This window comes from Melanaphis sacchari, unplaced genomic scaffold (assembly GCF_002803265.2).
Source record: "Melanaphis sacchari strain LSU unplaced genomic scaffold, SCAv2.0 Contig4_pilon_pilon, whole genome shotgun sequence".
Classification (NCBI taxonomy): Eukaryota; Metazoa; Arthropoda; class Insecta; order Hemiptera; family Aphididae; genus Melanaphis; species Melanaphis sacchari.
In genome coordinates, this window is record NW_020271335.1 from 7,525,721 (window position 1) to 7,550,866 (window position 25,146).

Consider the following 25,146-nt stretch of genomic DNA (forward strand, 5'->3'; position numbering starts at 1 on the left):
AATTTACGTTGTAACTACTCATGGGTCGAAATTACCATAGTGCACACCAAATCGGCAGATTATGAAACATAAAAGCTACCCTTAAAATAATAAGAATCTTGCTTTGAAAATAAAAAGTAATAAAATCACAATTTATCGTCATTAAAATTGTACCTAGATATTATCAATATGTAGTAGAAGATTGGAATGAATGATGAATTTAATTTTTAAATATATGTGTATTGGTGTATTTATATCTTAAAAAAAATAATGATCAAATAATATTCCACCTCTATCGGGAATTATTTTACACAATAAAATATTTAAAAAAATAAAAAATAAAAAATAAAAATATACATAGAAAACGATATCCCACCAATATCGTGTTACAAGGATTAAAATAAAAGAATTAGGAAAATGGACTACGGCTATAATACGCAACGTGTATTCTCACAACTCATGGTGTAGTGTCCAAATGACTAATTCGACGTCGAGTTATTAGTACGCGATGGTATAATATAGAAACTATCAGTGGTTTATTACAATATAATAATTCACAGGCATATATTTATAGTCTATACCATATTAATACAAAATAAACATTTTTTTTAATTTTAATATTAATTTTTTTTAATTTTAATAACATACATATTGACCAAAGTGGTTAAGTGTAAGTCATCTTCTTACAATCACAGTCTACAGAGGTTAAGAACTAGCTCATTAACTTCTTAAAAAACTATATTTCTGAAAACATTATAGAAAACCAAATCTTGAAATATGTATGAATAATTTTGAGTTATCTAAGAACAAAAATTTCTTACGATGATATTTACTTGGAGTCAGTAACACGCAAAGTACTCTGAGTGGCATTAAAACCATACTCTATATGAACTCAAATAATAACAGAATAATAATGTTTCTGTTACAGTTAACAATTAAATCAATGTGCTTTGAGATGGTCCAAAAGTGGGCTAAAACAGAATGCGATTTATAATATTAATAACTCGTAAGTAATAATAAGGCGTTCCCGTGATACGACAACTGCAGTAAAACAATGATACACGAGAAGTTTTTTTTCCTCATTTAGGGGAGAGATAAGTAATTTGAATTCTCTCTGCCTGTTGTCCGATCTCATTTACCTATTATATAGTTAGGCACGTGTTACCGACTCTATATCACTGTAATGTACATGTACAAAATTAAACTTCACGGACGGGTAATCACCGTTGTAATCGTCGCCGGGACCTACTAACCACTGAGGATCCAAAAATATAAATGTATCGATCACTTGCTCACAAACAGTCGTAATAGACAGTAGTCTTGTCTGGCGCACGCATTATAGTAGTAATGTAAAGATCTATAAAACGTCAGTTTGGAACTCAGTGCAGGGTATGTCATTATATATATATATATATATATATATATATATATAATATGCATTATAGTTATATGTATGCAAGACGTACACGGTATTAGTGGAGATTTTTCATTAAGAGCTTGCAGTCTGTATAACCGTCGTGTAACGCCTTCACCTATATAACATAATAAGACAGCACTAACGACCAGTCGTTATTCACTACCGGCAGTCGCTATAAGATCTGGAGACAGCGTGTGTGCGTGTGTTATAAGTATAATAATATTATAATAATATGTTTGAAAGCTATATTTGTTTACACCAGAAAAGCGGGCGATAGAATATGCTCCATGCGGCATCTAAAAGTAACAGCGTTTGAAATATTTGTCGCAAATACCTATATAGAATGACGTCTGCGCAGTTTCTGTCAACGGGCGATGGCTGCGCTAACGATTCGAGATATCGCGGGTACATTACTGTAAATGTAATATTACATAAATAATAAAAATTTAGCCATTATTCGAATTCGATAATTCGTTTATTATGTATTGTCATAGATACGCATGTCCGAAAAAAGGAGTTCTGAACAAGTTTTCCATATTATAAAATATGATCTAAAATATAGTATACTAAAAGCTTCAAGAGTACTCGAGGTCTAAGCAAAATGTTCAACGTACGAGCTAATCTAAAGTTTTAATGCTTAAAAAACTATAAAAGTTCGATATCCGACAAGATTTTGTACTTACACCAATATTTTTCAGAAAAGTGTTATTATTTATGATTTACAATATTTGAAATTATGGTTGGTGAATCAAAAGTTGATAGATTGATTAATCGAAAAATATGTAAGCATGAAAAAAAAAAAATCAAGATTACCATAAAGTATTTGTATTGTGTATAGTTAATATTTTATAAAAAAAGTTATTGGATACTGTTCGATATAATGAGTAATTATTGGTAAAAGAATAACAACTGTTAAAAAAAATGTCATGTTTTATATACAAGTATTATGGATAATTAAATGCGTTTATAAATGTTCTTTATTAGTTTTTAATTTTTTTTACTATTTATACTATCTACGGATAAAAGAATGTATTATCGTTATAATTGCAATCAATATATCTAAATATCAATTTACAAGTAAAAAATTGTACTTAATCAAATAATATTAATATTAATTGAATATTACGGTTATATATACGGTGTGTATAATTGGTTTATTAGTAATAGAGAAATAAATAAATATAGTACAATAAAAAAAAAGTGAACAGGAAGTCGATAACTAATTTGCGTCTATAACTCGGTCATATAATATATAATATGTATAGCACTTATAAAAGTTCTTTTAGTAAACTCATACAAATACATACAGCACGTTTATATGTACATATGTTTTTTTACTTTTGTAGTATTTACCATTTTTGAATGACGTAGGTTGATGGACATATTTTTTTTTCAAACGTAATGCATTTATCCTTATTCAATAAAGTTATCGGATTGTTTATTTAGATATGTTATGTGAAAAGTATATACTTTGTTGACCTGTATTTCCTAGCTAGCCCGATCGAGTGTAAATTTTAGTACCGTCTCAAAAACTGTATTTCGTGCAATCAAAGTAAAATGTTCTATACGACACCCAAAATATTTCCAAATTTGTCTTTCCAATATCCTTATGTAGGTATAGTTTACAATGACATGTATATGTAGTATATATAGAGTTTTAAAATTCATATTTACCCACGACTGTCTTACCCATTAAGTTTATTTAAATTTTATCAATTACATTTTTTACGCAATAATTTCGTTGTTTTTTCGTTTACCAAATATTTATATGTACATTAATTAAGTGTAATATCATACAATACAATATTTATGAAAATTTTATAAGTTTTAAACGTTGAGTTTCGTAAAAAACAGTAACAACAATTAATATACTCACTACACATATTAAGCGTATAATTATTACAATATTAATATTTCTCGATTTACACCCATACATATTATAGAAAACGCTTTAAATATTTAACTAGTGCAGTATAATCTGGGTTTGAAAAAACAGTTTTTTTTTAAATAATATAAAACAAACGTTTTATTTGTTTTAAACGCTTTTTTAAGATTTTTTTTTTGTTAGGTTTTAATAAACAGTCTATAATATATTTTTTGTTTAATTTATTACAATAATTTGTTTCAAGTGTAATATATAGATATATTATAAATTAATTTAAAAGCTAATTGCACTTAAAATTTAACTGAAAGAATAAATAAAATTAAAAATATTGCACGACATTATTTTTGTGTATTGATTCTGTAAATAAAAATAATTGATGTCGAAGAATTTATTGAACACAGAACCTAGGTAAAAATATACACTTATATCATATATGTATTCATAGAATATACAAAGATACCTATTCTAAATGATGCCGGATTAATGAAAAATATGAACTATGAATTTTCTTTCACATTGTTTACAAACGATATTAAATTAATAATAAGCCATTTGATTCTCTATATTGGATATTTAATATCATTAAAATGTTCATAACAGGCTAATGAAACATATACGTACAACTGTACTAGGTATATCACAATATAATGTTTAATCGGTGGATAATTCATTTTAACCTTCGATATTCGTATTAAAAACTCAAATGATATCGTAATAATATTTTAATAATTTTACTATAAATCTTATCGGTTTAAAGATAATTAAGTAATAAGTTCAGTTTAATGAATTATTTTTTGAATTTAAAATATTGCGTTTTATTAGAATAACGATGATTGTGCGTTTAACTTGTCGAACTAATAATAACCATTTTCAAAATAGTGGCGATAATCGGATATTATCAAATTGAACGCGTGTCACATTGTCAAGAAAATTACAGTGGTACATCATTTGTAATGGTGCATTTTATATGAACAGAAGATGTATTGTAATAATACACCGTGATTTCACATATTATCACATAAAATTCGATCAAAAATTACAAAAATCATGTGAACATAAACATTAATACGTGTTTAGGTATTTTGAAGTCGAGCGATATTTAAATCGGATATTATTATTTTGTATTTATGACTGCAGTTCTGCATGTGGCTGAAGAGAAGTGTGTGAAACAATAAGTAGTGATTATTAATATTTTACATAACTCTGTATTATATGTAGATAGACGCAAAAGAATAAAAGAAGAAAAATAAATAATGTTTTGCGGTTTAGCTAGAAGCATGTAGCAATGTAAAAATACAACAAAAGAAAATTCGTGTGCTTTTAAGGCGCTTTCGTCAACATTGCAGACGGAAATATTATAAAATAATTTGATTTATAAAAGCCACTGCGTGTATGCATGTACATACTGTAATACGCGGAGGTTGGGTTTGGTTAGGTTAGGTATAAAAATATATACTTACGTGTCTACGCTATTATTGTACTTATACGGCCCCGTACAAGAGAGATCCGAACGCGACAAACTAACAGTGAACAAAAAAACGTAATAATTTTTCATCGTATTTCATATATACTGCACATAAAATCTAACGTGTGCTGACGTATGAGGATAAATATGATTTTCTCCATTTAACTCGATCATGTTTTGAAAAAAATAGTAAAATATGTGCGTATATACCTGCACGTTTTATATTATATACTCAAGTTGAACTAGCGATACTTAATACTACATCAAGTATCAGATATATATATATATATAGGTAACTACTAAATCGATAATTCTGAAAATACGGGATTTGCGTGAGACGTAATACTATTATACCACTAAAGTTGCGAAAATAGCATATGAACTAACGTAATCAAAGTCCCCACAAGTTTCGTCAAACGATATTATTTGAAAGATCTCGTTGGCCATTGAACATTGTGCTGTGGCAAGGGTGGAGATTCCACGGTGGGGCGGAAAAATACTTGGGTAAAATTAATTTAAGAGACATGCGTAGTGGCGGGTTTAAGATTGAAAGGATGTCTATTCGGAAAAAACTCAATGCTGGCCACTACAGAAAAGACTTATTCTCGAATTTAATCTTTTAAAAATAATTTTTTGCTATAATTTAGTTGGTCATCTATAAAACTAAAAACAGACTTTTCTAGTCGATTGATAAAGCATAGATACTTGAAATTTCATAAATAACTCATCGTTAATACCGAATTCTAATTATATTGAGCATGATATTATGTGAGATATGACTTTATTCAATGAGCTAATAAGGACAAGTCAAAAATTATTAGTCAAACCTTGTCAGTTTATGAAAAATGTATTGATATATCAATAAAGTATGTAAATCAATTAAATTATAACTGGGTATATAATAATTAATAACACTCGAAAGTTGTTGGTCACTGATTATAAGTTTAATATAATTTCAATGTATAGTCTGTAACTTGGTTACAACTTACATTTAAGATAAAAGTTTCTAATTTAATCTTTTTTATTAATTTTTTCAAGAAAATAATAACAAAACTTAATATTTGTTTGTTTGCGGAGGTAATGAGAAAAATATACGATGCAAGTTTTAAATAAAGTTAAGGTAAGGTAAAAAGGTATTGAAATTTTAATCTATTAAATTATTAGTTATTTATAAAACATTAAAAAATGTAATACGTTATTATAGTAATAACTAATATTTATATTACATTTTACAATATATGATGCATGGTAAAATTATATTATATTAAACCATGAAATGGCAAACTATATAGTTTATTACTATGTAGATACGAAATATGGATAACACCCTTAACACAGACTTTAACTTATTTACTAATATTCAAAATAATATCGATGGTTGGATTTAACAATGTTGGAACAGAGAACAAAAAAAGACAGTATGTTCAATCGATGAATATTTTGTTCCAAAAAGACTATGATGCTCAATCGTATTTTATCGACAGATATGACATGGTGTTTTTCGTTTTATATTTTAGTAATTAGATTAAAAAAATGCCTTGATGATTTTACTTCAACGATCAGCCGAGAAATTTTTTGTAATTTTCAAGATTTATAGCCTCTATCTTTTCATTGACCGATGGATGAAACAACTTCATATTTATTAAAGAAGACATATGGTGATAAGTTTATACTGAAAATACTGATAATTATAATCCTGAAATCTGCCTGATGTATTCCTGTACGCCTGGAAATATGTGATCTTATGGGTTTGAGTTTTGAATTACACTTACCGTTCGCCCAGTTGGATTCGATTGTGACCAGCGATTGGACGTAGTCATCAGCTGCCGTTTCCGTGTCGTCAGCTACCTCGTCACTGCCGTCATTGCCATCATTGTTTCCGATATCTGGTTCCGGATCTCCGGCTTCAGGTTGTAGCGGCGTCAACACGTAATCGTCATCGTTGGCGCCATCGACGTCCATCGCGGTGGTATTGTCTGATAAAAGCTGAAAAACAACGGAACGATTATCATCTTATATTTTAATAATATGTTAAGCGCATTATTTGTTTTGTTTATCAGCGAACCACCTACAACATCGTAAATTTTCGTTCAGTAGAGCTAATGTCGTGTTGTTATTATAAGTGTTAAAGTGCGTTTACCCGTTATTAAACTTTAAGTTAATAATTCATATTATCTATGTTTGCGCGTTGGATTTCTTACGATATTTCAATATTTTATGCAAGTTTTGATTATGAATCAAAATTTAAAAACTAATGTTTAACAAAGGTCCCTATCTTGCTTCAAAATTATTGGAACATTGTTAGAAAGTCAACGTATACATTTAATACAGATAATATCTTAAATTTTAAGTTATGTAATAGGTGAGTTCATTCTGATAGTATAAAGCTAATACCAGCATAAAGTTGGTTCTACTAAACGCAATATACTTCTTGTTGAAGGAAACTAGTTAAAAGGATAATGCGTTCATGTTGGGGATTAGCAAATAAGCCTTTTTTTAATGTTTGTTTTAAATGTATAATTTCATACTTTCACTATATATATAAATATAAATCGTTACCTTATACAATACAATATAATATATAAATAAATACATATTATATTCTTAATATATTTAGGCACAGTATTGTTGGCGTTATTTGAGCGTTAACGTCTTAGTGTGCAAAGTTTGCAAATTTGAATATCGGCGTTACTCTATAGGGTGGGATGAATATAATTCATTTATATTTTAAGGCACGAATGCTCTGTTGGCGTACATTTTTAACTTGCTTCTATTATTGCATGTTTTGACTCCTTTAAGAGTATATTTTAAAATCTTTTTACAAATTAAGGAACGAGTTTTAATTATCACTTAAATATTCGGGTAATTTTGTTATTTATATAACACAGTGGTTCTCATATTTTTATTATTCTACGCCTCCCTTGTAAATTTTTAAAAATCTCACGCCCCTCCCTTTAAATTAGAATTTAGAAGACTTTTTTTTTGTTTTACTTGTATTAAACTATATATTATAAAAATAATAACTTATTTTCTTTTTTCATAATTTTAAAAGTAAAATATGAGTCAACTTGATAACTAATAACATTATTTTTATATTTTTGAATACATCAATTTCATAAATACTATTTTCTTAAAATATATTATAAGTATAATAAATTTAATGAGAAATTTAGATTATTTTTTTTTCAACCAAGTCCTTAATCCGTTGAGATATTTTTGACAATATGCATCGTTTATATTTTCCACATCCAACTGATTTATTTGTTTGCTTTTTATTTTCAAAAGTGTGGAAAAACTATACTCACAAATATTTCATCGTCTCTATATCCCCCTCCTCATGCAGTATTTAAATTTCTCCTGGTTGGGAACCATTGATATAACACAACTATGAGAAAGAATTGCCATCTATGTACTTTAGTTGTAGGTTAGAATTGTGAATTATAGCTATAGAGTATACAAATGTATATTTTTGATAATATAATGTAGAGCTCAAAATGGAAAATTTTTCGGACCAAGACGCTTATAAAATTAATATGGTAATTGTACCTTTTGTTTTAAAAATTTCAAAATAATTTACTCATGACTTTAAGCTTTTTTTTGCACATAAATCAATTATTCGCGTCTCTTCATTTAAATGATAACATATTGTAATGACACGTCTACGCCGTATTTATATTAATTTTTTTTTTTTTTTTAATAACAATAATAAGTCAATAAATTGTACACTATTTTGATATAATTATAATTTATTTTAACGATTTTTTTAGCATAAAATAATTTTATTAATTTAATTTTAACCAACAAATAGTCAAATAGGTAAATATTCTTGTTTTAACAAAAGAAAATAATATATTTTAAACATTTTACTGTGAATTTATTAAAATGAAGTTTAATATTAAACTAAAATAACAGTTCATAACAGTATAACGAAATTTTAATTTAGTTAATTCAACTATTCAGTATACGATTAACAATTTAATTCTCATAATAGTTTGCACATAGTATAAATTTGTTGTTTTTTATATTTCGTTTTTGCTACTGAAGTTTCATCAGTTGAATTCTTATACCTTTGATTAATCATGAGTGAATATATTTTTCAAGATTGAATTCGTTGACGGCGAGTCATCACAATAAATAATTAAAATCATTGACTTTGAAATGGTACAGTTTTAGTAATACATACAACAAAATTGCTTTGATATTCGAAACTGTGAACGCTTTTGTCAATGTATTGACTATATTATATATAAATACGATTTCTAATTTTTATTTTTTATTGCTTTAATACAATACAGAAAAGCTACGGTGTAAATTATATTTTTTCAATAGGTAATTAATATTTTCACAAATCCGAATTCTAATATCCTAGATAATATGAGAACAACAGAAACGGGTGTAAAGGGCGTAATATTATGATCCGCTGAACGCCATTGCGGTCTATTTCGAGCCGGTGGAGAGATCAATATGTTAATATATTATATAGAAATGACAGTGATCAAACTTTTTATAGTTTTTATAATAATAATAATAATAATAATAATAATATAATAATAATAATTACGGCCCCGCCGCATTGGTTTGTAGATCGGGATGTGTGTCAATCGTTATCAATCGCGTAAATAATAAATATAATATTATAATACCGGAACTCGGGATTATGACACGCGCCTTCGCCGGATGCTGCGGGCAATAATTCATATCACCGAGTTTAATTACATAACATTACGTACTTAGTTGTACGGCACTACCGTATTAAATATAAGTATTAATTATGACATAATATGTATAATACGTAGGTATACTAATAGTGATAATACGATATGCACCGCGCAGAGGATCGCCGTCGCGCGTCTGCGTAACAGTTATTCCTATTTTGTCGAGTCGTCGGCGGCGTACCCTTATATACTGTCTTAGCGTTAAAATAATTGCGTGTACACCGTTGTTACGTACAAGCACCCGTGATAATTATTATTAACAAATCTGAACGCCGTCGTACAGCTCGCGCAGCCGAGTGAATAAAACACACAACCGGCTGGAATCCAGACTTTCAGGAAACGGCGCGCCGTGCAGGCGTTTCATAGCGTTATAAGAGCTGTTAATTTTTTTTCTTCTAGTTCCGTTTTTTTTTCGCGAGTTCGAGATTTTGTCGTCGTCACTGTCGTCATCATTACGCAGCATCCGGCGGCTCTGCGACGCTGACGTAAGGCGTACCGTGTATGGACGCACACGTTTCTCGGTACGGGACGAGACGGATTCGACAACGGTGTCGCAACTTCGCCAACTCGTGTGAAATATCGTATCGCGATCCAAACATTTTAATCCCAATAGTCGCCCGCGTGCACACATTATCGTGATATAGCTGTCAATATTATGTACGTACACTGCTTGAGGTGGTTCGAAAAATTCATATTTTTGTTTGTACGATCAACGGAATTGCGTCTCGTGAGATTCGCTATATTAGTTTTGACGTTAGAATCACATAATAATGTATATTGTTATTTGATGTTCGATGTGAAAAATAAAAACATCATTGCGGTTGAATCGTCCAAGTTCGTTTGTTGATCAAACAACGCACAGGCGCGCCTTAAATATAGTTAAGTACGAACAATTATGCATTATACCAAGGTCGATCTCGCGAATTTTCAATGAAAATTTATTTTCGGTAAAATTTGTTACTCAGAAAACCTCAGAAAACGTTTTATATAGCTGATAAAAATAATTGTTTGAGGAATATCGACTTCTAGAACTTATAGCGACGAAATAGTTTTTTGTCTCCAATGCATAATAGTTGGGAAAACACAGATTGACCAGCGACAATATAATATTATTATTATATTAATGCGTAATATATTTTCTTTCTCATTTTGTTTTGTACAATTTTTTTATTTTTATCTTACCGTGTCGGTTTCGTTTTCAACGAACATGTCTGGCACAGGTATTGTTTCTTGCGGTTTTCATCTCCGGTATTCCAATACCTACTGCACTGCGCCGAAACCATATAAAACCAGTGCAGCGGGTCATTCGATCGGTTATCGTGGTATTATTATTATTATTATACATTTTATTATGATTAACGTCCTGTCTACTACAGCAGTATGATACCCCGCGAGGGGTTAACCTCGTGGACGCAACGAGATATTTTAGACCGAAAATCCATTTTCGAATATTAATAACGTCGCGACGACGAATTTGACAAATTAAAATGCGGTCGTTTATTAAAAATCGGATAAAATCAAGTCTCCACATTAAGTATAACAATGACAATGATGATATGGTATATTTATAAAACAAAACTATGCATTACTGGTTGCGGAAGTTAATTTTATACTACCATCATCGACGCCACCATGTTTTGAAATCAAAATACACGTATATTTCATCTATACATTATTTTTATGTATCATAAACTTATTATATTCTCGTTCGTTTTATGTGCACTTACATAGTCAGTAAACCAAATAGCGCTACATCATAAGCGTAAAACGTTTATTATTATTAAACACGATAGGTACATTGTTATACGATATTGTACATTTTATTATTATTATTTATCATAACGTATATTGTCCTAGTTTCTATTATAATTTTGAGTGGATTACTTTAGAGATGGTAGTTATTTTTTATCGTTCAATGTGTAAGAAATATCATGTATCGATGTTTTAGAGAGTTTATGTTCTACTGCACCTTTTTATATAAAAGCATACAAAGGAAAACAACTCCATTTAAAAATTATAAAAATATTAATATCGTGTTTGTATATTTTATTATATTAATCTGCGAATCGTATTAAAAACAAAAATTTATCTTACTAAAAAACAATTATAAAAACTACTGAACTACTACGTGTACAATAAGTTGCTTTAAAATTACTTAAGTATAATAAAAAGAAATAAATCAAAGTAGAACAAAATGATATAAAAATGATTTAAACTTAAAAACATAAATTGGTATAGTGAATAAATAAATAGGTTTAAATATATTATTATAAATGAAATTTTAAAAGTATTAAACATATATTGCAAGTTAACATTTTGAAACTAAAAAGAAACAAATTTGGAATGAGTTGATAAATAAATGTAAGTAGATTATTAATTAATATTAATAAGTAATAACTAATAAATACTATAAGTATTAACTATAGTCTATAAGTATTAACCATAAACAATAAATATACTGATAATTTATGTGGTTTATCTTCTAATGAAATAAAAGTAACCAATCTTCTTGGCATTACAAGTTGTATTATTAATGGAATTTATGTCATTATTTTTAATTATATTGTGTCTAACAAGTGTTTGTGGTAATTCAGTAATTGTCCTTGAACATAAATCAATATACTTACGTTATAGATTTAACGCGTGAAAGTCGATTAGGAATCTATTAAAACACTTTCAATTGATAATTAGTGTATACTTAAGCAGTTTTAAATTATAAGTACCTACCTACTTACGATTCGAGTTTATTTATTTAACGAGCAAAAAAAAAAAAGGCAAAACACATTCATTAAGCGTGCGTTAATGGTTGTTGTTCTGTTAAAGATTTTCTTAAAATAATTTCTCTTCCTTAAAATTTCATTTCAACTATAAGTATTATTTTGTTGGAAATATTTTTCCAAAACCAAAATGCCAACTTTGAATGTATTTTAAACCATACACTCGTATTATTATACACTACATTATAATTAAGTATATATATTATACTACTATAAATGTCATTTATGGTTAAACGGTAAACGACGTATAAGTTATCATAAAGAAATAATTTAAAAAAGTATTAAGTGCTTAAAAAATAAAAATAACAAGGGCGAGCACAAAATTAGCCGAGGTCGTTTGTTTTGATACCCATCACTGGTTAGTGAGGTTTTAATTTATATTGCATTTTAATTATCCAAGCGAGACGAGACATTCACAAAACACTATACATGCGTTCTATGTCCAACTTCCTTTTTTAATCGCGTGTATTTTGACACGGAGATATAATAATATAAGTGATATAACAAATGTCGAAATATTTTAATTGACGTAGGAACATAACTAATTCCGTATGCAATTTAAATGTCCTACATACATGGGTCAAGTTCGGTGTAATCATCCAACTGTATAGACGCACATTTTAATTTATTAACGACATTCTTATGACTGTGATTATCCGTTGATAATGTCATTTCAACGTGAAATATCGAAGTTGTATGGTCGAACTGATCAAGTCCAAAACATATTTTCTGCCTATATATTCGTACCTAGTGAATGGAAAATAATTGAAAAAAATTCCATTACTAATATCAAGAGTACAGATTCACATAATATAATAAACTATACGAGTTGGTGCACGTCTTATAATAGCATCGCGACTTTATTATGTCTGTTTGTCTTAGATTATTGTATAGACACAACAGCCACGTGCCTTATTAGGCTTGATATGGAGTGTTTTATACCAAAAAATGGCTTTTTATTCTATAGTAATAATTAATAGTACTCCAAAGTTAAATAAATAAAAATAATAAAAATTATGTTGTAATATTTTTGTTTATCGTTTTAAACTGGGGTGTATAAAAATACAATAGCTGTCATAGTCCAGTTTTGATTAATATCTAATGATATTTCAAATAATTTGTTAAGAAATGTGTACGCATTACGTTGTTTTTCCTAACACTAAATGTTTATTTATATGTTTACATATAAATATATGCATAAGTTTAAATGTAGCTATATTATTACGACTAATATTAAAAATTGAATACATTTTGAATATATATATATATATAAATTATATACATTGGAATATGTAGAAAAAATATTAAAAATTATAAATGATTAAATATTTTTTTTTAAATTTAAATAGCCTTACAACAGGCTATTAAAAACTATGTGATTTGGGCTAGGCTCAAGCTTAATCCGGCCATGCGTATGAGAAGGCATCATTTCACGATTGGAGTTAATACAATTTTCCAGTAAAGTTTCTTAACATGGTTGTTGGTATTAGTTTTAAGGTTCTAGCTCAACAAGCCTGTGCAAACATTGCAGGTTTTGAGGTGAATTAGTTGGTATTCGATACGAAATTTAATTATTTATAAGTACATTATTAATTGAACTACCCACATATTTTTTTGTATAAATTATTCGTTATAAAAAATCGATACATACCTACAGTAAATATTAGAGTTTTTTTACACACTAAACGACGTCGTTTATTATAAAAACCATAATTCACAAGTCGAATCAGCACTTGTTTCCCGTTTTGTGAAAGACCGTATGAACTGGATTTCTACAGTACGTCAAAGTATACAAACCGGATATTAAAACAACTACGTATACGTGAACATGATGATAAATATTAGCTTTTAAATTTTGCAAATAAAATATGAAGTACTTACAGCCATATCCAATATTTACACGTAATATAGGTAACTACATATTATTAAATAATAATATGTGATCGTATTATTTTCATTTTCACATTAAGTTGACAGACTTATAAACTGTGTTCGATAAAACGGCTTACGAAAACAGTATTTTATAATCATATTTATCTGTCATATTTTTCGAATCAATGAAAAACGTAATAGAAAACTTTTTTCTTTATCTCCGCATATAAAGGACCCATAGGTCCGTATCAACTAACACAATAATTACAAGTCGATAAATAATCATTGCTGTAGTTGTCACACACGGTTTTTAATCGTGAACATAAATAATAATAGCTATACGACCTTTTAAGCATATTCTTTGTGTGTGTAAAGCACAAGTATCCGATCGATGTAATTAATTAACGAAAGATAAATACGAAACTCGACGACCGTATTACATGTATTATTATTTATTATACAATATCTTAAATATATGTTTATATAATATACATATTATGTGTGTGTAAATAACTCATTCTGCCGCCGCACAAAATTATTTATAAATACGCGCATTAAGTTATTGGTAAAAAGTTTTTGAGTCTATTTCGTCTCTAGGGTAAAATATACATCTTTATGTTACAGTCAAACCGCTCACTAACTTTATCCTATATGTAAATTGGTAGACGGAACTGTATACGACATATTTATGTACAGAACTTTCAGGCGATAAGTATTGACTATAGTTAGTTGCATGTATCACATTGGGAAAATATTTAAGTAGATGGTGATTTACTAAGAACATTTATACCGTTATTACGCTTAAACAATGAATTTTGGAATTTTAAAGTATATATAACTATAAAGATAGTGTTCTAAAATATTATGATAAGGAGTATTTTGTAGTGGAGACATAAACTTCTTTCTTCCAACTGATTAATCATTATTGCTTTCTTTATTATTTTTTTTTTTTACATTTAATCGTTAAACTGTCTTTTGAAAACATTGATGCATTTAAGTTGAATATCCCGAATGAATAGTTTTCCAAAGTTTATTATCCATTGTGTACTTAGTATAATAGTTCATTATAATTCTTATGCGCAAAATAAAAAATACAAGTATAATATTATTATGTAATATATTTTAAACTTTTACTTATTATAGTTGTATAATATTTTAAACAATAAATTAAAAAATAATATTTTAACAATTCACAGTAAAAATTAATATTTTTGCTTGAAAAAATAAAATTTTATATCGTTTCTAGATATTTAACACATGATGTAAGACCTATTAGTATTGGTTACAAATACTAGTATTTATAATCAATGCTATTAGGCATGATTAAAAGTAAAGTTGGAAGTGAACACACTTAATGAATCACTCTGTATTATAATAATCGCATTAAGAAATTATACACGTGTTATTGCTGTATTGTTCAAACCATTACGTTTTAAGTATTTTGTTAAAACAAATGAATCCGGATATTTTAGATTCTGAGTAGAGTGATGAATGTATTGATTTTATCATGATGTAGGTATATGTTTTTTTTTTTGTAGTTGAACACACGATAAATTATCAATAAAATGCTCTGATTTTCAAAAATGGGGGTGGGTTCATAGGTATAAAATTATATCTAGTTTTTATTCAAAAAAGGTCAAACTTAAAAATTTGTTATTGTTATAATTGGTATAAACAAACAAATGCTTAAGGAAAATCGAGAATTTTAAGCAAATCCAATTTCTGACAGAGTAAATTTAATATATAAAATACTTTTATTATTTTGTTTTTTTTTTTTTTTTACAATAATGTTTTTAAAATATTTTTATTATTTTTGAGCTATTTATAGGCATAATTTTTTTTTTTACAAATATTGATTAAAATATAATACTTGCTTTGTAAAATGGTTGAAGATTTAATACAAAGCTCCTTATGAATTGTTAATGTTTCAATAATAAAAAAAAATATCAAAAATCTTAAATCACGATATTTTTTTATAAGCACTTTAAGTAAGAAATTTGTCAAAATATACATTTTGTTATTAAAAACTCACGAACATTTTCATTTTGTTTTTAAATTTTGAAAATGTAAAACAAAATTATTTAAAAGTTTCGTACTAAAGCCATAAGATATAATAAATATAAAAAGACAATAATTTTTTATAGATATTAAAAGTTCAAATTTGGACGATAACAATATTTTAATATTTTGTTATAATTTAATAATATTGTTCGTGGAAATATAATTTTTTATGTATTTTATATTATTATAAATTTTACTAAACATTATAACATTTTTGATTTATTTTAAAATATCTATTTATAGATATTATGAATATGTTTTTATTGTATAACGGTATATAAAAAAATATAGATATACATTATTCTAATAATTAAATATTAATAATACATCAAAATAAATGCGATATTTCCGAAAAAAAATATATCAACCTACTAAGATAATAAAATTAAAATAAATTACTTTAATAGTTATATCAAAGAAACATATCACTTGATGCTATAGGCCAGGGGTGACGAACCTACGGAACGCGTGCCAGAAATGGAACGTTTGTCAAATTTCAATGGCACGCGAAAAATTAAAATTATAAAAAATTATGCTATTTATAAAATGATGGTCATAAGAAATTCAAAGAAACAAATTATGTATAAAAATTATAACATTCCTACGTAAAATTTATCATATAACTATACTATTACTATTATAATATTTATTGTGTAACTTTATTTTTATCGTTAGAAAATATAACTTTCTTTGGACATGTGAAAAATTTTCAAAATCTTGATTGGAAAAATTTGGCACTTGACCTAAAAAAAATTCACTATCCCTGCTATAGGCTAGTAGACAAATTCTACTCAGAATTATGGTTTATCATTGAACTCAAATTTAACTTACCTATAAGTGACCCCTGTTTAATACTTAATGTACAACAAAGTGATAGCCACTTACCTACCCCTTCTTTCTTTTAATTTTTGCATAATTTTATTCATATAATTGTTTTTGGTAATTGTGTAAAATTACAATACTAGCATAAATTACAATAAGTTATCTATATCTATGATTTTATTTTGTGAGAATACTAATGTTAACACTTTCCGTACGCTAAATAGTATATAAATGTAACAGAAGATAAATGTGATTTTTAAACTTATTTCTTCATATTTCAGCAAGAAGTAATTTATTTTGCAGAACACTTTCGTTTATATCTAATAAATTATACTTAACCGTAAAAACAATCACTATTCACTATATTGCATTAAAAACATATATGTATATTGAAAACTTACAATACAAAATATTGTATTAATGTTTCTTTTATATATTTTTAAATTTTAATTATAAAATCAAAAAAGAAACATTTTTGAATCAGAATTATAATTGGCATCTAATACAATTCAAACAATAAGTATGCAAATAAGTGTATTATTCAATTACGATAAAACACTCATTCAAAGAAATCATCTTTTTATTATATGGAGTATCTAAATAGTAAATATCAAAAATAAAAAAAATCGTTTATTTTTATAAAAATCTGATTAACAGTGCTCGAGTTATAAACCATTATTAATAATTTATATCGAAAATAATATCAAAATTAACCATTTAAAAATGAAAATGTTGTATTTGCTATAACCGTCGAAAGTAGTTTTCTATACAGTGCCAAACACAATAAAAAAAGGAATTAAGTATTATTTTTAAATGTACAATATTATAATTACAAGAGATTATCGTTCGTATCTTTGTCGAATATAGACAAATATACCATATAACAAATATTTAAAAAGTGGATTTAATGATTAAACGATTTTCTAAAAATTTTTTGTATTTATTGGTTATAATTTTTTTTTATGTGTAAATTGCCAACTTACAGCCCTACTTTGACGTACACAATTACACAAACAAAGAAATATCTATGTATTATAATATATTATTATTTTTATGTGTAATTTACGAGTATCTTATACACTATTTATTATATTACAGTAACATGCAATAAAAATTTTATATCTAAACAATTAATAAAATATTGCAAATAAATTTTATAAATCGAATAATGTGTTATTGTCTCTAAAAACGGCTGGGTTATAAATTATTGTAACGAACGTTAAATGATTTCAAATTGTATTGTGGACGGCGTTTACTGAATATAAATCACGATTGATATTTTCTAGGTAGGTAATTGAAAAAAAAAATGTATCATAGGTATTTTTAAAACTTGGATGATATGAAATGAATTTTTCTTGTATCAAATTAACCGTTTTAAAAATAAAACCTCTTGTTATTCGTCTTACAAAAAATAGAATAAAACTACCTAGATAGAAATTAGAGGGAATGTTGTACTTAAACCGCGTTTTTCAAGCAAAATTAAGTGACGAGCTACTTATAATCACAAGACGAATGAATGGAAATTTAATTAAAAACAACAATAAATGGTCGAAACGTGAATTTAAATTAGATTATAGTTACATTAAGCCGAGCGCAGACGAATTAATTTTAATATTATTACAGTATAATGTATTATATAAAAACACATTACGCAAGTCGTATATAGAAATAACGTATGTAGGTAGATACCTACATGTTATTATTAACTTGTTTCATTATTATATTTTGTTAATTAACTAATTGACAGGTGTGATTGATATTAATTTATGAGAACATATAATTATAATAAAGCAATATTTTCAACTCAAATGTGAAACAGTTAAAAACGAGTTGCTCTTAGTTTTGTTATTCAATTGGTATAGATATTTGGTACCTATACAATATGAAATTCCGTCCGAGTCACTAGATAGTAATAAATAATAATCAATAATGTTAACACGCGCATTGATGATTTCTTTGGTGATCAAACAAGGCATTACAGCTGAGCACCGTATCGACACTAATCCTAAGTAAATACATTTTTGAATTTTTACCGTTTTTGAAAACTTAAACCACCCTTCTTCAAGTATGTTTATGATTTATGTGATAAATCTTTTTTTTATAACTATGTATTTATATTATATAATAGCTTATGAGATACATCAATAAACAGATAAGAACTCAATGGTTAAACATTATTTTAACCCTTTGAAAATTCTCAATATTGAAACACATAAGTTGGTAACAAGACGTATTAATAGTGAAGACATTATTGGAAAATATTTTAAAATAATCTTGCCATAATTTTTTTGTCATTTTATGATATTTTAAACTCTAAGCGGAACAATGATCGTATAGATTTTATAACGATTTTAAATTTAAATATTATTACGTATAATATTTTATGTATTCCATAAAATATTCGTCGGTACAAATATATGTATTGTCGCAATATTCTACTTCAGTTTCAGTAGGCAATAGTATCTGTAATGTCTGTAAGTACGGGGATTTTTTAGAAATGGCACATGATAACAATAATTAAATAGCCAATGATTTTTGTGCATTTCGTTTGATGATATAATTTTTGGCCGTTCGTGATTAAAAATTTCTGTTCGTGAGTGTCAGTTGTATTGAAAATTCCGCGATGAGCGATAACGCGAAGTGCGAACGCGGTAAATTGTTTATGTCTTGAAAACGGGTCAGAGGCATAATATTACTAGTCTTTACCGGCCGCTGTGTGCTACCTATCGTACCTAAATATATTATAATCGGAATATCCAATAATTTTGGCTAGCAGGTACGTGTACAGTAAACCGTAAACCGTTGCAAGGGAGATGGCTCATAAATCTTAACCAAAATAAATTACAAATAAAAAGTTTCAATGTAAATATATAAGTAAAAAATGTTAACAACGTGTACAATTCGGTCGAATCTATTCCCCACAAATACAGTTAGGTTGAACGTGTCTGACGATTGGTGTTTCGGCATGTGTATGGATGCACGTTGATTTTTTTTTGTATCATGAAAACACAACCACTACATTATATAGTCACGAACGAATGACACGTGCAATTAGAATTTTGAAACGACGAACATGTAAAAAAAAATATACAAGTCTTAAAATCTCTGCGCTGTAGTGGATATGTACATTGTACACAGATATATTATACACACACCGATATAATGCGTTCATAAATTTATTATCATTATATAAGTATGCGTGTACAGGTGTTTAATTGAAGTTTATAAACAAATTAACCTATTGTCTAATTATAAAGTTTGTTTGGATAAATAGAGCGTAATGTACGTTTGCATGCGCTTAAGTCCATCTAAATTATGTAAAGGATGTCGCGTTCCCACGAGAATTTACTAATTATAAGTGGTTATAACTGTATTATCTCACACCATTTTAAATTAGTGAATTTCCACGAGACACTTACCCTTCATCCGTCAAATTAAGTACTGTTTGATTAATTTCAAATACAATTTAAAATAAAACTAGTAACCATTTTTTGAACTTCACAGTTTTATATAATTTTGCTTGTGCATACTAGCAAGTTATATATTATAATATATGTAGGTACAAGAATTATTTTGATCTAATTGCGGAATTAAAAAATTTACGTATTTCTATTAAATCGCATGGTGTGAAGAAAACTGCCACATAAAATATTCTTGATGTATAATTATTTTAATGAATAACGTCTGGATTTAATATTTTATACGTGTATGTATACAACAAGCGTATAAGAAGACGCTTTAGGACTATATAATTATTTATACTGTTTTTTTTTTTTAAAATATATTTCATGCAGTTGGTGCTATTTCCAAAACAGAAATTTGCGTGTAAACGCAATTAGTAATTTTTTGACTTGATCGAGTAGGTCCTAAAATGTTTTTTTCTCCAATAGCATTATACTTAAATATATAATATGATACTATAGTTTATCTATGTTATAATAAAAATCGTTGAATAAATCTTCGATTTTATATCTCAAGCAGATCATTATTATAACATATAAGCAAAATTATATTATACCAATGTGAAATTAAAATGTATTCAACGTATTATCGCAGTCTTATTTATAGTTTGCAATTTTTATAATGTCTAAGCCTCAGGCAAATTTCGAGTTGATAAATTAAAAGTATTTTTGAAAGTGCATATTTTTAGAAATAAGTTTTGTAAGGATACTATAAAGGTGCCTCTATTTATTTAAAATACTCGTATGTTTATTAGAGAAAGGAAAAAAAATGACGTATTACTGTTACAGAACAATTTAATAATATATGAAATAATAAATAATATTAGGTGACTGAAGTAAGTAGGTATTAAGGCATGTGTTGTATATGTAGAATATATATCGTATATACTGTATACAGTGAATATATATAAAAAAGGACATAAACATAAATGAGTATAATAATAATGCAGTAAGCTGTAAATAAAAATAATTTTAATATCATCATTTTCATTTTTAATATATTTACCTCTGCAGTAACGGAAGTTAGATTCTTAAAAGATTAACATTTTTTGGTTTTTTATTTTATTTTAAATAAAAAACTTATAAATAACAAAAATTCATAGTAGATACTTAATATCATAAAAATTAATAATATAATTATAATTATAGTATATTATTTTTTTTAAAGTTGTAAAAGTGTAACGCATGATTATTAAAATCAAAATCAAAATATAATAATTGATTTTTGTACTATAAATTATTGTTGATATAAAAAATAATTTTGTTTATAATACTCTACATGCTAGAATCTATAGATAACATTTTATTAAATACATATCAATAATGTTTATTTTTCAATAAAACTATTTATTAAATGAAATTGTATAATTTTAAAATTTTTAATATTTTCTTTTCTACGTCATAAATTAAGTAATGTAATGTACATAAAATAATTTTTATTATTAAGAAAATTAAAACTTTATTATTTTTATTAAAAATATACGAGTATACATAAATTTCAGGTAAATAAAAAAAAAATGTTACCTTAGATAATATTTGTGAACCAAATTATAATAATAATGCGTAAGTTTAAAGTAGATAACTCAAAATAATAATTATCGGTAGTTATTGCACATTCTTATAACTACAGTCTACACTCTACAATTATAGTATAATAAATAATAATTAATATTTATTATACTTATATAGATAACCCATTGTAATGAGAATGTAAAAAAAAAAATTGTATTCGCGTCTATTGGCCACGTTGCTGAGGGTTTCTAAAAAAAATGTGTGTATATATATAGTATAATCGTGTTTTACGATAATCGATATCGATTTAAATCGTACCATCGTATAATGTCTGTTTAAATATAAATTATAATAATAACACCATTAAACACGAACAGTCCGGTGTACAAACGCAATATGAATAATTACATATTCACATCTCGTTTGCAGTTAATAGTAATAATAATAATAATAATAATAATAATAATAATCCTCTATAGTATCGATCAAAATAATATGTAAATTGTGTATTAGTGACAAGTGTGATTACAATTTTGGTGTTTATCAAGTTATTGCGAATACGATAAAATATAAGTCAAACGTATAGCGTGTGTATAGTTTAGCAGTATGGCTGCGAAATGGTATGAATGATGTATAATATATTTTATTATTAGCAATAAAATTCATACGAAAAATCGGACTAAATAATGTTAAATATTTTATCTGCCGTGATTTTTTTCTCTGTCTAAGTTCACTTAACTTCGTGAACAATTTGAAATTGATAAATAAATAGCAATAAAACTTGTATTATTCGCCAAACTGTCATTAATAATCCATCGAACTGTTTTATTTATATTTTATTTTGTATATTATGTGTGTGTGTGATAAGGATCGTGTAATGGTCTCGCAAATACATAGTACAATACGATCGACACCAACAATATTCATAGTTTATTAAATCTACATAAAATATTCATTTTTTTTTAAATTATTGTTCCAAATATTTTTCTAAATAGATATAGATAAATAGATTCCGCTATTTATAGATAAATTTAATTTAAATTACCCTCAGTAAAAAATTAATTTCTTATTAAGTTATAAACAGTATAAATTGTTTCTATTAAAAATGTTTTAAAAAAAAATTTTATTCGATCGGTTAGGTTTAACAGGATTTATATTATAGTTAGCACTATCCAGCTTTGTCATTTTATTATGTTGACTTACTAATTTATTTAGACGAATGCGTAACAAAAAATTACGAAAAAAAAAAAAAATTAAAATCGACACATTCACAATTTTGTTTAAATCAAATTTTGTTATTTCCTTGTAATTTTTAAATTAATAAACATTTTAAAAATCGAATACTTAATTTATTTATCTACTGCTATTCATTGACGGACGGTAGACCAAAAGTAATTTTTTAATGTTGGGGATTTTATGTTTTAGTATTTACATAGTTGATTTTAAATATTAAGACTTGAACATTTGGCTTAAAGTTAGATCTAAGCCCTAACTTAATTTAAGTAATTTCAATAATTTCTTCAAAAAAACTCAAAACGTACCAAAGCTGTATCGATTTTATCGGCGACGGTGTTAGCGAAGTTCTCACTGATCTGAAACAGTAGTTTTTTATGGTTTTAGGTTCACTAAAAATTGAGGTCTAATTTAGTCCCCGCGGTAGAATGGGATGAAGCACCGCCGCGTTAAATCTCGAACGCACAACGGTATAGTTGGATACATAATTTTATAATAATATAATAAACAAGTTACGGTCGACCCGTGGACCGTAAAAATGATATATAGATGCGACGTTATTATCATATTATTATTATTATTATTATTGCCCGTTCGACTGTGGCACGTCGAAAACGAAACACATTATTTTCTAATAGGTGTATTATTATTTTTATTTTTTCTCCCCGTCGTCAATAAATTAACGCTGTTATAGCGGCATATAGGTATTTTATCATTGTAAAATATTTATAGTGTACACAATATGCGCGACACCAACGACGTTTTAACCCGAACTGCGTTTTACCGTCCGTACATGTCATTATTATTATTATTATTATTGTTATACGTACAATACAATATAATATACATACGATAAACACGATATATTTTTTTTTTATTTTAATATACTTTCCGTACCGTAAATCACGTTCTCGTCGAAATCCCCTAGCGCGACAATATACAATATAATCGTACGCCCCTCGTCGCCACGCGCGCGCCGTCTTCCCGTCGATGACGATGACGATGATAATAATCCTGTGCGGCCCCGCGCGAACGGAAATCCGTCCAGAGATTTTCTCCAGTATCATCATCGTCGTCGTCACCGTCATCCGACTAATTAATGTCTTGTATATATTATTATTACTATTATTATTATTATTATTATTATTATTATTATTATTACCATCATCTTGCTCTCGTAACGCCATCAATCACCGTGACGGCGGATCACACACATATGCCACCCCGCGCAAGCACATTGTGCGTGCAATATCGTCTCGTTTATCGATTCCGAAGAGTCTCGGTTGCTGTCAGGCTGCGTTCCGCCGCGCGAGGGTGCTGGTGCTTATCGTGTCGGACCCCGCGTCCTTGTGCAGAGAGCCGACGGATGACGCGTACGGCAACGTTATTTATTTTTTTTCGTCCTATGACGTCGCGTACCTACACGTGTCAACGTTAGTAATATCGTCGTAAGAGGTCGGGTGGTGCTTAACCCGATCGCTCACAGGAATCGAACAGTGTACCCACAGTCGTGTAAACCGGGCGGGCAGGACACGATCCAACGTCAAGAAATCGGAATCCTGACCGCGCGCGGTAAGCGACGTTGCGCTTTTATACGATATTTTCACCTTAGCGTCGTCGACGTTACGGAACACGCACGCGTATGGGTGCACCACCGGCATTTCGTTCAAACGTCGAGTGATGAATTCGTTTCGATAAAATATTACGTTTTGCGGACATCTTAGACTTTTGGACGATTCGTGTTGACTCGTGACGCGCAAGTGCCTTTTTTTTCACGGCCTCGACGGTAGACAATTTACGATGTCGTGTAGCTGTATCTTATTTGCTAGACGTATTTTCGTACGTGCTTAAAACGCGTAAAGGCTTTTCCAATCGAAATCGTTTCGTAGTCGGCTGTAAGACATATTATAGTATATCATATTACTTATGTTACTGCGCAGGCACGCA

The 25,146-nt window shown here is 27.6% G+C and overlaps 1 protein-coding gene across 3 annotated transcripts in view; it reads right to left on the reverse strand.

Annotated features, from left to right (window-relative positions):
- The window catches only part of LOC112598719 (protein TANC2), a 189,061-nt gene that overhangs the window by 111,559 nt on the left and 52,356 nt on the right, over positions 1–25,146 (reverse strand). For all 3 annotated transcript variants that reach the window (XM_025345286.1, XM_025345284.1, XM_025345285.1), the window contains exon 3: positions 6,519–6,732. In XM_025345286.1, coding sequence (XP_025201071.1) covers positions 6,519–6,732 — 214 coding nt within the window. The remainder of the gene's footprint in view (positions 1–6,518; positions 6,733–25,146) is intronic.